General features: G+C 39.7%; 1 protein-coding gene across 1 annotated transcript in view; it reads right to left on the reverse strand.

The window, feature by feature from the left end:
- Positions 1 to 18,257, reverse strand: part of rpgra (retinitis pigmentosa GTPase regulator a) — a 132,056-nt gene that overhangs the window by 92,834 nt on the left and 20,965 nt on the right. Inside the window, exons 2-5 of the mRNA XM_041211145.1 lie at positions 13,031 to 13,156; positions 10,803 to 10,895; positions 5,319 to 5,381; positions 1,776 to 1,934 (exon numbers count right to left, since the gene is read on the reverse strand). Of these exons, the coding sequence (XP_041067079.1) occupies positions 1,776 to 1,934; positions 5,319 to 5,381; positions 10,803 to 10,895; positions 13,031 to 13,156 (441 nt within the window). The remainder of the gene's footprint in view (positions 1 to 1,775; positions 1,935 to 5,318; positions 5,382 to 10,802; positions 10,896 to 13,030; positions 13,157 to 18,257) is intronic.

The raw sequence follows: 18,257 nt of genomic DNA on the forward strand, positions 1-18,257 counted from the left end.
TAACATTGTATTCACACCCAACATGTTTAGCATGGTGCAATGTCAAAATCACTTTGCACTGACAATAAACTTGACTTGTAATCTAGGCATCAAGGCCAAAGCTGACACTGAAGGGAAGCAGAATGAGACCATCTCCTCAACAGAATATCACTCAATGTCATTCTGGTATCATATCTGACAACAAAGTGCCTCAGATCAATACTATAATTGAACTGTGAATGCACTCTTTAACCTGTATTACTATGGCCCATCTGAATGAAAATATCAGATTTTGCTGGGCATCTGTGTCCATTAGGAGTTAGTTCAAGACTGCCAGGTTTATTTCAATATAAATCTTTCAGCCAACACTGAAAGAGGAAACTTTTGTCTTATCAATCCAAAATGAATTCAAACCCAGGTTTCCAAGGTGAAACAATTGTGATGATTCATTTCACCAAACTTCCTCTTCAGAGAGTTTTATAATTAAATGAATGAGCCGTCACCAAGCAAACGGTCAAATTGATTTCACAGCTTTTCAAATATTGTTGAAACTGGGCAAGTTGTATCCTTTTATTGTAGTACCAGTAACTAAATAAGATAAATGGAGCAGTATGAACATTTGGTTGACAAGACAGGAAACAAATGGTTATGATCAGTTTTGTTTGGACTGGACAAAGAGTTGTACGTATTGTATCCTGGAGATTAGTACTGGGTCCATATGGAAGATTTGAACTTGGACATATGGAGTACAATCTTGACATTTATTGATTACACTGAAATAGGAAGTGTGAGCTAATGCATTTTAAAAAGAAAATTGAAGAATGGGAGTAAAGGCTCAGCAGAAAGATGCTAAAACAGTTGATGGAGCATACTTCTTTAAAAACATGACCAAATGCATTTTTAAAAATTAAGACAATACATACAGAGTAAGGAGACTGTGCTTACATGTACATGCCATGGTTAGACCACAGGTAGAGTACAGTGTACAATTCTGCTCTCCCTCCACAGCCCACTATAAAAAGGAAATTAAGATCATAGAGCACAGACAGCATAAAGGTGATGCCGGGATGAGGAATTACAGTTATTATAGAGGAGACCTGTGATACTGGGACCAGCAGGGTAGCCAAGAGATTTAGTAAAGTTTTTTTGCTTTAATCATGTAGGTTTTTGATCGGGTGAATGAGTAAATATTTTTCACCTAGTTCACTCATCAGCAACAAGTAACTATCAATTTAAAATAGTCACAAGGAGCTTGAGGGGTTTGCATAAATGTTGTTAGAGCATGAATTGCTTTGCCACAAGGAATGTTTAAAGCAGAGTCAATTACATCAATTAAAGGGAGAAAGACATGGGGCTATGCAACAAAGCAAGCCATTGGGAGTAGTTTTGGGAATCTAAACAGAAAATACTGGAAAAAATTTAAGCCAAGTTTGGCAGCATCTGTGGCAAGAGAAACAGCAGTTTCCAGCACAGAAATGATGGTTCAATTTACATACATGTGTTGTGTGAAGTGTATGATTTTATGGACGGCCTTATGACAGCACAGTATTCCTTCTTTGAGGGTCAGGAAAACAATGCACTTGATTTTGATGTTCATTTCAGATTTGTAAATTAAAACATGAATGTAGCAGGACACTTTCAGACATAAAGGACATGATGAGGATTAAATAGCAAAAGGTGTAATGAAAGGAAATATTCTGAAGAGACACAGGTAACCACCATGAAGTCAATCCTGTCCATAATTCAAATAGTTAGTAATTCACAATGAGCCTCAATACTGTTTCAAAATCTCTCACCAGTTAAAGCTGCTGAAATGTTTGATCCAGCTGCCAGATGTTTTATTTTTTGCTTATTTGTGAAGAACTCTACAAGTTGAAATGTTGTTTTTCCTTCAGTATCTCCCAGGCCCAACTGTCCTTCACTGTTGTCACCAGTAGCATAAACATTTCCTTGTTCTGTAACAGATAGATTGGTCATTTCTTAAGAACAAATAAATATGAAATAGCAGAAGTAGGCCATTCGGCCCACAAGTTTGCTCTGCCATTCAATAAGATCATGGCTGATCTGTTTTTGTTTTGAATTCCACATTCTTATCTAGCCCGATAACCTTTGATTCCCTCGCCTAACAAGAACCTACCTCTGCCTTAAAAATATTTAATGACCCCACCTCCACCGCCTTCAGAGGCAGAGAATACACGATCCTTATAATTTCATCTTTATTTATTTATTTTTTAGGTCTTTAATATAAACAATGGTTGGTATTGGCTGAAACATGGGAAGAAAAGATCCGACCCACAAAGGGGTGGAATTGAGGAAACAACGGCCAAAACAAGGTTCTGAAAAAAAAATACACAACTGGACTTATATTCCCTTGCCCAAGTATTGTCAAGCCTATCTTTAAAAAGCAATAGCTGTTCCACCCACTTAAAACCAATCTTTGTTAATGCACAACATAAAATGAACATTTTAGCCTGGCCCAGACAAGACTGTCAACTCTAAGTTAGACTTCATGTGTTGTACAGTACAAAACAGATATACAAAAACAAATTGAGGGAGATACTTCAATCACAAACAGACAGGTTGATGCCATACCAGAAATCCATGCATGTTTCTGACTTTTAGAAATGATAGGGCCAGCTGAAGCCATAAGAATTCATTTTTATACTGGTCAATCTCCCATAGCATTGCAGTCAAGGCCCTGTCTATTCTGCAGTACAGAGGAGGTAAGCTTAAGGCGCCTAAGTGAACCGGGATGGACAGATGTAATTCAGTCTCCATTTTAAACATAGCTGGGTGTAATTACAAGATGACATATTTATTCTGGTAGTTCCAATTATAAATGAGGATATAGAAATTTAAACAGAATGATGCTGACAGTAAATACATGTAGGCGCAAGATTTTAATGCATTGCACAGGAAAAACATACTAGAATAGGCAAAATACATTAGAAATGTGGGCATAGGAACTTCATATGGAAAAAAAAACAAAGTGAAATAAAACCATGACAAAAGGAAGTCAAGTAATGTAAACAAAAGTATAGACAGACAGCTTCTTAATAACACATTGATTGATCTCCCAGAGCACCAGACACAGGAGAGTTCAAGTGGGAAATTACAGAACAAAAAGATTTTGACATGAAAGCTTGGGATGAAAACAGAATTCATTGAAAGAGACAGCAGCATCAGTAAAATGCAGCCTTGATGAAAATGTTTACTTTGAGGAACAGAGTAATGTGTAAAGAAAAACACTTTTCAAAGCACAGTGAGAATATTCTTTAAATGGGGTGCAGACAGTCAACAGTTAGTAAAATCATATGTATATACTTGAAAGGGAAACAAACCATAACTTGAATTAAATAGCATCATTAACATGGAAAAAATGTGCCAAGGTGGACAGGTTGAATGTGAACAAAGAAATAAAATTAGGTTACTTGTAAATAATGTATTCGTTGTTTCAAGAAAGAGCAACTGGGACATAAAAGGAGACAGCCAACAGAAGTAGAAAGCAGCACATGTAGACTTTAGCATGCTAAAATAGCATGATAGGCACTTTGAAGGAAAGCACAGTAGGGCGGCTCACAGGAACCAGTTGAAAAATACAAAAAAATGTAATGCTTTAAAAAAAATTACTGCCATGCCAACAAGTGGATGGTTGAAAATAAATAACATTTTTTCTCTGATTCCTCTCATCTTATTGATGATTGGCTTGGAGTAATATTAGAGTCATTTTTAATATTAAAACCAACCAAGTAACTGCTTAATGCCATATGGGTGTCTTACAATATTCCCAGCAGGTGTATCAACTTGCCAATTCTAATCACTTGTTTTCCTGGAGTTTTTCTTTAACCCTACCCTACATCTGCCTGTCAGTCCTTAATGGGCTGAGAAAGAATCCAGGGACATAATTGTTGCCTATGAAATGGCAGATGGGAAAGCAAGGGGAATGTCAATGGTGAGCATCAGGGGAAGCCCATGATGAAAGACAGCACAAACCCTGAAGGCAGTAAATATGTCAAAAAGGGTCACTTTTGGGCACAAATATCATATATACATAAACAAACCAAAACTTAAAAGCAAATATATTAAATGAAAAAAAAAGTTAGGCCTTGAGGTCTCCTAGGGCAAAGTTTTACAGTTCTTGCCAGCCAGTTTGCAGATGGGGCAAGGGGTGGCTGTAAAATTCCTTGGGTGGCCCTCCTACCACCTTCCCAGCCACCTGCAATCTGTCCACAATTTTACATGGGCTGGCAGGAGTAGCTCAGGGGGACGCCCAGCAGATCAACCTGCTCACGCCTTGGACAGGAAATTGAATGTGCCTCTCTCAAGAACCCCTTTCCACATCCAGCACCCCCTTCCCTCCAACCCAGCTCCATCCCCCCACCCCACCCTGGGTGTTCCCTTCTCCCTTGGCCTTTCCAGCAAGACACCCACCCCCTTCCCCCATTCCCTCTGGACTTTACCTCCTCTCCTTGCTGCGAGACCCCCACAATTACCTGGTCCTGGAATCCAGGGCTTAGAATCTGGGGGCTGCTTGTAGTCCCAGTCTGGCCACTGCTGCCACTGGCGCTGCTCAGTCTACAGAGCTGTCAGCCAATCAGATTGGCCAGCAGCTCTGAGGTGGGACTTGTGCTCAAGTGAGGGGCGGAAACCTTGTCTCCAGCCAATTAACGCTCCTTGCAGCACAAAATGGCTGTGGGGCTGCCGTGATCACCAAGAATGTGTTTCCTGGTTCACATCTTTGTGCTATGCTACCGAAGAAGACAGTGGTAGAAGATCTGTGAAAGAAGGTTATGAATTATCCCCATACAACATATGCAGTGTCTATATTGTGTCATTACAGCCCGACAAAGGCAAATCCCAATATGACTGTAGATATTAAGAACCGATAATGGTAAAAACTGACAAAGTGCGAGGAAAACTTAGCAAAATGAAATCAAGCAATGTAGATAGGATATACGTGTAAATTTGATAAACTTAAATGTTATAGGTATCGGGGAGCAGAGTTGGTTAGGAAACATAGTACATCCTTTCAGTTTAGGCTGAAGAACTTGGCGGTACAAAACTAAGGTGCTGCAGCACCACTGCTATTGGGAGGTTGCAATCACAGTATGACAAGTTTACATAGGCAGTTTCTATTATAAATGTCCATTTAAATTTATAATAGAAAAAAAATATAAACAAAGTAAGCAGGAAGTAACTACAAACATGATTATTTTAATATTACTAGATCAATAATATATTTCATGATTGTTTGCAACCTAGATCAAATATTTACAGTTTTAAACATCTGCATTCATAATAATATATTTGAAAAACCAGCATCACCTGGTCGACCATACCTGTGCAAACTAATGTGTGATTTCTCCCACAAGCAACGTGTTTCACTTTCTCTGATTTCAGTGCTGAAATAGAACACATTTATCACAAAATTCTGTTCTCATCTTAAAACTGCAATATATATTGTTCAAAAATAAATAATTTTGCTCCAGTGGGGCAGCATATTTTCTTTGCAAAAGGCTGCTTTTTTACACAAACATTACAATTTTGCAAATGAGAAATGAATAGCACTCAAACTATTATTGCTCCACTTCCAACAATTTAATAGCATGACTATCACACTTCTTGCATAGGCACGATTCAAGATATCTATGGTATTATTTACAATGAAACACAGCATCCTAGTAAATCTTATTTTTAAATTCTTTCATGGGGCTAGAGCAGCATTTTTATTGCCCATTCCCAATTGCCCTCAAGGTGGTGAGTGCCTTCTTGAACGGCTGCAGTCCATGTGCTATAGGTATACCCAGAGTGCTGCTAGAGAGAGAATTCCAGGATATTGACCCAGCGGCAGTGAAGGAGCAGTGATATAGCTCTGAGTCAGGATGGCATATGGTTCGGAGGGAAACATGCAGGTGGTAGTGTTCCTAAGCATCTGCTGCCCTTGTCCTTCTAGGTGGTAGAGGTCGCAGGTTTGGAAAGTGCTGTCAAAGGAGCCTTGGTGAGTTGCTGCAGTGCATCTTGTAGATGGTACACACTGTTGTCAATGTGCACTGGAGGTGGAAGGACTGAATATCGGAAGGGGTTGATGGAGTACCAATCAAGCAGGCTGCTTTGTCCTGGATGGTATTGAGCTTCTTGAGTGTTGTTGGAGCAGCACTCATCCAGGCAAGTGGGGCGTAGTCCATCACACTCCTGACTTGTGCTTTGTAGATAGTGAGCAGGCTCTGGAGAGTCAGGAGGTGAGTTAGTCTCTACAGAATTCCCTGCCTCTGACCTGCTTTTGTAGTCACAGTATTTATATGGCTGGTCCAATTCAGTTTCTGGTCAGCGGTAACCCCCAGGATGTCGATAGTGGGGGATTCAGTGATGGTAATGCTACTGAATGTCAAAGTACGATGGTTGGATTCTCTTGTTGGAGATGGTCATTGCCTGGCACTTGTGCGGCATGAATATTATTTGCCACTTATCAGTCCAAGCCTAAAAGTTGTTCAGGTCTTACTGCATATGGGCACAGACTGTTTCAGTATCTGAGGAGTCGAGAATGGCACTAAACATTGTGCAATTGACAATGAGCATTCCCACTTCTGATCTTATGATGGAGAGAGGGTCATTGATGAAGCAGCTGAAGATAGTGAACATCCAGGTTAATTATTTTAATTTTTATTTCTGTAGACTACAACTTCATATTTGTCTTCTACAAGATATGCTGTGGTCTCCACTGTCTTCATTCCATAGTTGTTCCACCATTTCCCCTGCTACTATTAAAGTTTTCACATCCATGAGTCCACCACTCAAACCCTCATGTGGAAGCTCCTAATGACCCTACAAATTTCCTCACTCAAATGTTTGTTGACATATTTAACCTTCTTTATCCTCTGGCATGGCCTCTACATCCTTCAGATTGCCATCTTTGTTCTCACAAAAGAAAACTGTCAACCCACCTGTTGTTTCCTCTTTCTCTCCAATTACATTTTCAAATACTATCTGGAAGTCTAGGGCTTTCCAACACTAACCTGAGTTGTCACATCCTCAAAAAAGTCGAGGATGATCTATCCTTTCTGAAACTACGCCATCTGCCATATAGTAAATTATTATTCATATCAATTCCATTATTTTGCTTGAAACCAATGCAAGCCTAGCATTTTTATTGCTCTTCTTAAAAAGAGGTATCACATTGGCTTGTTTCCACTTTGGTATTAAATAACTCCTTTCTAATGATTGCTAGTAGTTTACAAATGCTGTTCCTAGTCTCACTTAACAACCTCGCTATTACAGCATCCGACCCTAGGGATTTACTGGTTTTGAGCTTTTTAAGCCCATCTGTGACATTCATGCAAATGATATCAAAGCCATCACTCCTGTCCTCATTGACTGTTTTCACTACTGGTCCTGCAACGCCTCAATTTAAAAGTTCTATTCTTGTTTCCAAATCCCTCAGAGACCTCAGCCCTCCCTATCCCTGCAACCCTCAGAAATCTTCCATTTCTGGTCTCCTGTGCATCCCCAATTTTAATTGCTCCATTACTGGAGGAAATGTCCACAGCTGTCTAGCCCCAGCTCTGGAATGCCCTTCTTAAACCTCCCCACCTCTCAACCTCTTACTCCTACTTTAAGTCGCTCCTTAAAACCCACCACTTTGATCAAGTTTTTGGTTTTCTGTGCTAAGCTCAAGTGGCTTGTTGTCAAAGTTTAATTAACTCTCCTATGAAGCACCCTGGGGCATTTTACTAAAGCCATTTATATGAATGCAAATTCTTATGTTTGCCTTCTACAGTTATGCTACTTTATATCTCCCTCATTGGCTCTAGCTGTCAGCTTCTTTTTAAACATTTCTTGCACTGTCCCAAATTCTGCATAGTGGTGTTCTTGACCTTTCTCTAGAATTTGTTTTTCTAACGAACTTCTTTTTGTTCTGCTTTAGTAGATATTTTAGGGTCACAGTTCTTTAATCTGTGTTTATTTTGTTGGAATGTGGTTACCTTGCATGCTTAGAAGTCTGTCTTTCGATTTTCTTACTTTGTCCTAAAGTTAAATTTGCTGGATTTCCACCATCTCACCATTGGCCTGTTTAAGCTCTTTCCTTGTCTTTTAATGTTGCATACCAGTATCTGCCTGGATCAGTGGTGGCATTTTTATCTGAATCAAAAGGTTGCAAATTCAAGTCCCACTATGGGCATGTGCAAATATTCTGACCTGGCTTTTTAGTGCAGTTTGGAGGCTAGGGATCTGCTTGTCCATTTAGGTGGACATAAAAGATCCTGTGCCATTATTTGAAGAAAAAAGTAGGAGAGTTTCCCAATGTCCAGATCAACATTTATTCCTCAGCCAATACTACCAAAACTGGGCATTCCTCTCATGTGCTGTTTGTGAAACCAAGGGATATACAAATGGCTGCCACATTTGCTAATATAGTGACACCTCAAATAATCCTTTCCTTATAAAAGACACTACAATATAGAGTCCTAACTCCTCCACTTTTCTTTTCCTGTGGTGGTGGTTTATCCTAGCTCATATTAAGTTTAATAATGCATGATCACTGTACTACTACTATCACATTAAACCCTATGCAATCAGGTAATGTTCTGAATCATTAATATCGTACATTAATTCTGCAAAGGTTTTTTGTGCAAATTTTAAGCATTACCTATTTTGTGAACTTTCATACTATGCTCACCTGAACTGGGGAAATACCCAGATTAACATTAATAGATCTTTCCAAATGTAGATTATCTCTGGAGAAAGCATTAAAAGGTATAAACAAAATGATCAAATACTGATCCTTGCATTTTATCACTGATGATAGTAGTGGTAGGAATAACTTAAAGTGATTAATTAAGAAAGGTTTGGCAAGTGTATTGGCATATTGTGAGGGAATCCATCTCTTTAAATTGTTTCTGTGTGTTTTCGGGGTGAAGCGAAGGGCTACACCTCCTAGCAAGCCTCTGGCTCCAATGCAAGTGCAGACCACGGGAGGGGGAGAGGCCACATATGTTTCGTTTCCAGGTCTCCTTTGACAGCCACTCGGGGATGGATTGGAGATTTTTTTTGCTGCTGAATTCAAGCTGAGAGCCTTGTTCACATTTCATTCGGTTCCAGCTGCAGGCGGAGAGCATCAGCCTCCAGATCCTGCCTCAGCTGAAGGGCTTGGCCAGAGGCAGCAGTGCACCTGCAAGGGGAGGTGGTCCAAAAAGCTTGCTCACATGACCTGGTGTGCAGAATGAAGAGAGAGCCCACATGACAAGATTTAGCAGAAGGAAGTTCTCAGCAGTGCAGCTGGGGATCTGGAGCGCAGGAAAAGCGTCACTTGGGTGAAACCGAGGGGAGGAGGGGCCAGCTACGTGAAGCTTTTTTTTAATTCATTCATAGAATGTGGGCTTCGCTGGCTGGGCCAGCATTTATTGCCATCCCTAATTGGCCTTGAGGCGGTGGTGGTGAGCTGCCTTCTTGAACCGCTGCAGTCCATGTGGTATAGTTACACCCACAGTGCTGTTAGGGAGGGAGCTCCAGGATTTTGATATTGCGACAGTGAAGGAATGGCAATATATTTTCAATTCAGTATGGTGAATGACTTGGAGGGGAACTTCCAGGCAGTGATGTTTCCATGCTGCTGCTGCCCTTGGTGAGTTTCTATAGTGCATCTTGTAAAGGGTACACACTGCTGCCACTGATCATTGGTGGTGGAAGGAGCGAATGTTTGTGGAAGAGTTGCCAATTAAGTGAGCTGCTTTGTCCTGGATGGTGTCAGGTTCTTGAGTGTTTTTGGAGCTGCACTCATCAAGACAAGTGGCGAGTATTTCATCACACTCCTGACTTGTGCCTTGTAGATGGTGGGCAGGCTTCAGGGAGTCAAGAGGTGAGTTACTCAGCACAGCATTCCTAGCCTCTGACCTGCTCTTGTAGGCAAGCAAGTGCCACTTGATAGCAGTGTTGATGACCCCTTCCATCACTCTACTGCTGATCAAGTGTAGACTGATGGGGCTGGGAAATAATAACCCAGTGAGATGCAGTCTTGAGAGAAGAGATTGAGCAGCTGGGAGGTGAGAAGTCATTGGGGCATTCTGAGTTTGAGTCCTATTGCCTGACAACTCATTGCAGGCAGAAGAAGCAAGAGGGCTTCCAGGGTGAGTTGAAGCTGCTGTTGGAGGGAAATCAGAGGCCAAATCCTCAGTGGAGAGGAGCTGAAATCCCTCATGAGAAAGGCAGAGTTGGAAGGAATTTGTGACTCACAGTGATCACTGACATCTGGGTGGGCTGCTAGGAAAATTTGTGGGATCTGTCTTGGTTGTGTCTGCCTTTTAGTGTGCAATTTATTGTATATATTTGACCACAGTTTGCTGGTTAATTTATGTTTAACTCATGATAACTCTGGGTGTTAGAGTATAGGATTGATATTATTGACTGTTTGGTTTGTTGACTCATGTATAATAAAAGTTCTTCTGTTTGTTTGTTTTTAAAATAGTGGAATCTTGTGGCTTTATTCACTTGTTAACTATCTGGGATTTCAAATTTTGTCTACTATTAAAATAAGTTACTAGTCCCTAACCAGATCTTAACAACATTAAGACATTGACAAACTGGATTTCTCATATTTTGATATTACGAAATACAGCAAACAAATATAATATTGGACAACTTTTAGTACAAAGTTAAGTCAGAATGAATTTGATAAAATAATATGGCAGAAGTATTGTAAGAAAACAAATTGCACAAAGGAACTCTGAGCTTTTTATGTCATTGTTTCTGTCATATAAACTAAAAATTATAGAATCAGAAACACTGGGTGTCATAAGTTCATAAAGGAGAGTTTGGGCAAAAGAACTTACCTTTTACACAAGTGGGTTTGTTGATGGTATTCTTTGTTCCCAAACCTAGCTGACCCCAGTTGTTGCTCCCAAACATATATAACTTGCCGTTTTCTGTCAAAAAAACAAGTATGCCTTATGTGACTCTTGATTCCGTACTTCACATTGTTCCTCAGTATACAAATCTTTGAACATCTGATCTGTCTGTGTCTCATGTCTGAATTAATTGATGAAAGGAGGCAGGTATCCATCAACTGGCATGACGTTCCCCAAAGTCACCTCATCTAATTTTCTGCTTAGATCTTACAGTCTCAAATTTGTTTCATGATTTGACATCCTCAGTGTGAAGCTAGCAAAATAACAGAATATTGGAGCCACAAAACCCTAACCCCTTCAGATCATCTTACAATGAGACGCAGGGTTCAAATGCATCAATACAATAGGATCCTTCTGTGTGAGGGTGGAATAGGAAAAAATTCAGGCCAGCAATCTCCTGGTATCTAATATAAAGCGTCAGTGGTGGCAGCCTGGGAGTAAAATATTCAACAAATCTTCATAACCAAACCTCCAATTGCATGAGTATTTTTTTCTCTTGAAATAATCTTAATATCTTTTCAGGTTAAAATAATTGGTGAAGATAAAGAAAGGGCTGACAATTTAAAAACACATATAAGGAAAAAGCCTTAGGCCCAAAAATTCAAGGAAAGTATTCCACCCCGCACCCAATCCACAACAACAAAAACTTACACTTATATAGCCCCTTTAATGTCATAAAATGCCCCAGGCAGAATCACAGGAGGATTAATGGTACTGAGGCACATAGGAGATATTAGGGCAAATGATCAGAAAAGGGCATCTTTATAGAGGAAAGAAAGTAAAAGAATTGCTAAATTAGAAAAAATCATATTGCATGGTAGATGTCCTCCTAGTTCAGAACGATGCATGTCTTGATTGTCATTTTTGCTGCATTTCTGCTACTATGTTACCGTCCTGAAAAGTTAACTCCATTTCACTGCGCAAAGATTCTAACTTGCTGAGCATTTCCAGCTTTTTCTATTTTTATTTCAGATTTCTAGCATCTGCAGTATTTTGCATTTCACATTCATTATAGACTTGGGAAACACAGCAGTTAAGGCTTCGCTTCCAGCATTATTGCCCACCTTTTGCTTTCAGTGGAACAATGACGATTTCTATTTATATAGCACCTTTAACATAATGAGACATTTCAAAGTACTTCACAAAAGCATCATAAAACAAAGTATGACCCTGAGTCACATGAGGAAAGATTAGGTCAGATGACCAAAAGCTTGGCCAAAAAAGTAGGCAGGTGAGTGACATCAAACGGCGGGATGTTCGACCCAAAGTTTGGATAAAGAACTCAACGCTCTATACGGTATTTTAAAATAAAGTAAATCTTTACGTGGCTAAAAGGCTTTGTCAATAATCCATCCAGGCATCCACCTCTGAAAAAGAGCATAAAGTAAGGCACTTTGGGAGGGTTCATTGCAGTAGGTGGTGGACAAAAACACTAAGGGAGACTCCAGTCAAACCTTTGGGAGGGGTTCCAGAAGTCAAGACGACTTGAGTACTGCGAAGAGAAAAAGTAGAGACAAGAGCTGTTGACACATGCCAGCCATCCTGCCTGATCTGGGCTGGTGCCCACTAGTTGCCAAGGTCATGTTTTTGCAGTATAACTAGTAATGTTATATCCCATCTTAAACTATTATTAAAAACTCAACATCCCACCGTATTGCTTGCGTTTGAATCCTGACTGGATGATTGATTGGATGATGAAAATTCTCAAGTAAATTTCGAAGTTTAACTCAACAGTATTAAGTCAAAGATTACAACTCTCACAGAACTTATAACACAGAGCTTTGGCCATTTCTCTAGGAAGAGTGTCACACTCCTGTGCATAGATTAACCAAAACGAATGAAGTCAGGCTCCAGGATGAATGCAAAAAGTACCGTGTGTGTATTTTTCACTCTCCCAAACAATATTTTAGGAGGACAATCAAGATTCAATAAGTTGTGTGCACCTGGAAATAACATCCTGACATGCTTGGCTTCAAAATATTGTCAATGGATTTTTCTTCTTGCAAAGGATGTTGAAGCAATAAAAACTAGCTTTATTTCCGTGATCCTTATCTGTTGCTCTAGTTAAACAGTCAAAGCAAAAAAAAATTCTGCCTCATCTTTGCATACAGAGAAATAAATAAATCAATTCCAAGTTGGAGCCAACAACTCACCAGTTATGAATGCAGAGTGTTCATCCCCACAGCTGATAGAGATAGCTTTGTCATTTTTCAGCCAGAACTTGCTGGGAACATTGTCTGAGAATTTGCTTTTGCCAAATGTAAAAACAGCTCCAGAATCTGAAAGCAAAATAAATTATACAAATTATTCATATTTAACCAAAGACATGTTCTAATGCTGGAATAGTATAAATTATTTTCCAAAATCTGCCAATTTGTAGTCGGAACTACAAGCTAGGCATTTCCACTAATGCCTAAAGGTGCTCCTACACTTTATTACCTCACTTAAATTTTGTTATGTTGATCTAAGTGGGCTACTAAATACATATGTCCGTATTTAAATAAATATCCATGGCCAGTATTTCAATGGCGGTGGTGGCCCCACTCACTGGCTGGAAAGTTGGGCGAGGTCAACTCAGGAAACTACAACCCAATTTTGTGTGGCTCACTCTATCCTCCTATGAGGGAGGGCGTCTGGCCTCCAACAACTCTGCTGTCCCAGCAGCACCACTGGGAGTAGTGGCCACTGCTGAGACCCACAGCAATCCTCAACCCAGATGTTTGCTGGAGACCGAAATACAAGGTAAGTGGGGCAGCCTTGCCGGGGGTAGTCAGACAAGCCCAGGGTGGCAGAGGGTGATTAGGATGCTAGATGGGGTAAGAAAACACAGCTTTCCCAAACAGGAGGGACCCCTGCCCCAAACCTGAGGCCACTGCCAATCAGCCAAGGTATACTTGGCTGCCTCACCACATGGCGTGGACACCCCCCACCACTGGTTATTTTTCCAGCAGCCGCTGGAGGCAGCCCATAAGTGGCCATTAATTGGCCACCTAAGGGCCTCAATTGGCCCAGGGTAGGCAACATGAAACCTACCCCACTACTGGTAAAATACCAGTGACATGTAAGCAACAGGCATGGTGTCCTTGCCATTCCACCCGATTTTATTCCATCCTTCCTGCCTGCCAGCCCAATCCCATGATGAAAGGGAAGGCATAAAATTCCAGCCTATATTATGATTATAATAAATAGCATTTACCTCTGCAACATTTTACTTTATTCAAGTGATTTATTTATTGAGAAGTCACAATTGAATATTTAATTTACTAGTTTTAACAATGTGTGCGCTAAAGTGCTCACACCCAGCAGAAGTTTGAGTATGAAATATCAAAACCATCATCCAATAAATATAAAAAGAAAAACCAACCTTTGTAAATTCACTTGTTCTGTGCTCCAAGTCATACAGCCCTATAACAGCGTTATTATTTTGTAAGTATATGTCTAACATGAGGGAAGAGAATGCACCAGAACTGTTCCCTCAGCAAATCTACACCATCCAGTATCCGGTGGTAGTATTCTTGCCTCTGAGTTGGTAGATCATATTTTTAAGTCCCACTTCAGAGACTTGAGCACATAATCCAGGTTGGCTCTTAAATGGATTACTAAAGGAGTGCTACGCTGTTGAAGGTCTCACCTTTGAGCTATGACCCCATTAGATTGACATAAAAAATCCTACAGTACTATTCAGGGAAAAGGAGGAAATTTCCTGGTGTTGTGGCCAACATTTACTCTTCAAGCAACATTCCTAAAACAGATTATCTGGTGATTTTCCATGTTGCTATTTGTGGAATCTCGTTATGCACAAATTGGCTGACATTTTCCTATATGACAACAATGACTACACTACAATCGTACTTCATTGGATGTGAAGGATTTTGCAAAGGCATAATACAAACAAATTTCTCTCTTTATCTATTAATTAATAGGAACCCTTCAGGTCCTCGCCTTGATAACCACTGACATTCCTTTCCAGCGGTTACCCTTGGCTTTCTATCAGGTCCTATATAATCTAGCTAAATTAGCAGCGAAAAGGAGTTGTAGAATAGATTTTAAAACAAGGATGGACACTGTCATCATGGCATAATTCTGCTCAGGGTACATCATCATTTGGCAACAAATGAACAATATTTACTTTCAACATGAGATAAATAGAATATATAAATAAACAATTCCAAATACTAATCACAAACAACTACCTGCCGATTTATCATCTTAATCCACCTGTGTAAATCAAATTTCACTCCTTTCATAACTGTATCATTGTATTAAATAACGATCCAGCAATACTGCTCAATTGTATATTGGAGTTTGTTCTTTACAAGGGCTCTTGGCTTAAAATTATTCAAAAGAAAAATGCAAAGAATAAATGGCAAGAAACTAAAGTTAAAAATAAATCACAAAGGGCCTGACAAAACAAATGTTACCATGATATTTTATCAGACAGAAATCAGATATGGTTAAACTGATGCTTTAAAAAAACAATAATTTTAGTGCTGAAATCCAAGCCAGTTCTCAAACAGTTAACGGTCAAGTTTTTATTTTGGCTGAATTTGGAACTGAATGACTATGTGAGGATTTACACAAACTCAAACAAAAACTGTTCAGTCCTGTATGGCATTGCTAGGTGTCCTTAATGCATCTCAAACAACAGCCCGAAGGTTTCTTTGTAGCCATTGTTGAATTTTGATACCTCTGAGGGAACGCTTTTTTTCACATTTATAGAGCTCGTTTTGAAATATAGAGGTGTAGTAGCTTAGTTCACCATATCACTATTTCCTTCATCACCCTAACACCTTTCTCCAAAGTGAACGGAATCTGATCTGGACACCTGAACAGCTACTATTCATGCTATTCCACTAACAGCTCAGCATGCTTTCAGATATGGGGCATGCAGACTCTGATACATTGCCATAAAAGATTTCCTTTTAATAGGGTCACCCTTGTCTCTTGAATATGGCACAGGATTATATAAAGGATTTTTACAAAAAATTTCAATTAAGATATGCTAAAGGCTATGTAATTCAAAGGAAACTATTCTTAGTAGATTTTGTGATCTATTTTGTAAATATTCACAGTCTAGCTGAATTGAATTTAAGGCACTCCTCTACATTAATACTCTCAGCCTTGTTGCAAATGTGGCTGCAATAAAGTTCTGAATCACCAGTCTGTGGTGTTTCAAACCTGAAAATGAAATATAGAAAATAATTGCATACTTTTGTTGCCTCACAACAGTAACACAAAACATAGCAATTAGCATTAGCTGAACTGTGCTGCTGAATCTTGTCTAGTAGTTATTCATCTCAACAGAAACTTGGATCCAAACTCATATGATTCCAGTACAGATTTAGACCTAGGACAAGGTCTCTCTCATATGTTATTGTGTTGAGCAGATGCTATGTCTTAACAAGGTCTGGCAGCTATTTCTTGAGGGCTTTGTTTATTTTACAAAGTGGATAGAGGGATCAGGTCTGCTTGAGACAGGCTTTGACAGCAAGGTTGAGGTCAGAAAGACTTCAGTAATGCTGCTCGCAGAATCTTTTGCCTTTAAAAACCATCGTAAAAGCACAAGGAAAATGTCAATGCTGCAGCAATTCATATGCCCAGCTTGGAAGCACTTGGCATACACATCAAGTTCTGAAAAAGCTGCTTTGTTGAATTTGCCACACAAATATATGTCTGCCTTTTTTTCTCCGTTTTTCTCATTACTTTTGGTTTTCTCTTTCTTATTGTTTCTTTTTGCTTCTGATAAGTCCCTATATCTGTTCATTTATTTTATTATGTTACTCTCTTTTGTTTATACATCTCCCTTTGTTACCATGCTCTATTTCTGTAACCCTTCAACCCTGTTTATCTGCTACAGATATTTTAGAAACATGGGAACAGAAGGTCTTTCAGCCCATCAAGCCTGTTCCACCATTCAATACGACCATGGCTGATCGAGCACTTCAATGCCTTTTACCCTTTAAGTTATTGTTAATCAGAAATCTATCAATATCTTCCTTAAACATACTCGATGACTGAGCTTCCACAGCGCTCTGGGGTAAAGAATTACAAAGACACTCAACCCTCTGAGTAAAGAAATTTCTCCTCATCTCGGTCCTAAGTGGATCCCCCCCTATTCAGAAATTGTGTCCCTTGTTCTAGACTCCCCAACCAGGGGAAACATCTACCCTGTCTATTCCTTTAAATGTTTTGTAGGTTTCAATGAGATCAACTCTCATTCTTTGAAATTCTAGAGAATACAGGCTGGTTCCCCCAATCTCTCTTCATAAGACAGTCCCACCAGCCCCAGAACAAGTCTGGTGAACTTTTGTTGCACTCCCTCCTCTATGGCAATAACATCCTTTGAGGTGAGGGGGCCAAAACTGCACCCAGTACTCGAGGTGTGGTCAACCAAGCTTCTATACAATTGAAGCAAGGCTTCACTACTCCTCAATTCAAATCCTCTTGCGATAAAGGCTAACATTCCATTAGCTTTCCTAATTGCCTGCTGCACCTGCATGTTAGCTTTCAGTGACTTATGGACAAGGACACCCAGGTCCCTTTGTACATTTACCCCTACTAATCTCTTGCTATTTAGGACATAAACTACACATCTGTTCTTTCTACCAAAGTGGTAACCTCAAATTTTTCCATATTATATTCCATCTGCCACATTCTTGCCCACTCACTAAGTCTGTCCAAATCCACCTGTAGCCACTTTACATCTTCCTCACAACACACAATCCCGCTTAGCTTTGTATCATCCACAAACTTGGAAATATTACATTTGGTTCCCACATCCAAATCATTGCTATGGGGCCCAAGTACTGATCCACTAGTCACAGCCTGCCAAAGCGAGAATGACCCGTTTATTGCTAATTTCTGTTAGCTAATCCTTAATCCATGCCAGTACATTGCTTCCTATCCCATGTGCTTTTATTTTGCTAATCAACCTTCTGTGGGGGGCTTTATCAAAAGCCTTCTGAAAATCCAAGTGTCCTACATCCATCGACTCTCCTTTACCAATTTTGTTAGCAACATCTTCAAAAAACTCCAACAAGCTCGTCAAACATGATTTCACATTCACAAATCCATGCTGCCCAACCAAATCATGATTATCCAAGCATCCATTTATCACATCCTTTATAATAGATTGTAGCATTTTTCCTACTGCTGATGTAAAGCTAACAGGTCTTTTTTACATACTTATAGAAGCTTTTACAGTCCGTTTTTATGTTTGCTAGGTTGCATTCAAATTCGATTCTTCCTTTCTTCATCAGTTTGTTTTCCTCTGTTGTATTCTAAAAACCTCCCTATCCTCAGGTTTACTGCTACTTCTGGCAACTTTTCTTTTAATCTTATACAATCCTTAACTTCCTTTGTCAGCCATGGTTAACTGAC

Source organism: Carcharodon carcharias, chromosome 18, assembly GCF_017639515.1.
Source record: "Carcharodon carcharias isolate sCarCar2 chromosome 18, sCarCar2.pri, whole genome shotgun sequence".
In the NCBI taxonomy this organism is placed as follows: domain Eukaryota; kingdom Metazoa; phylum Chordata; class Chondrichthyes; order Lamniformes; family Lamnidae; genus Carcharodon; species Carcharodon carcharias.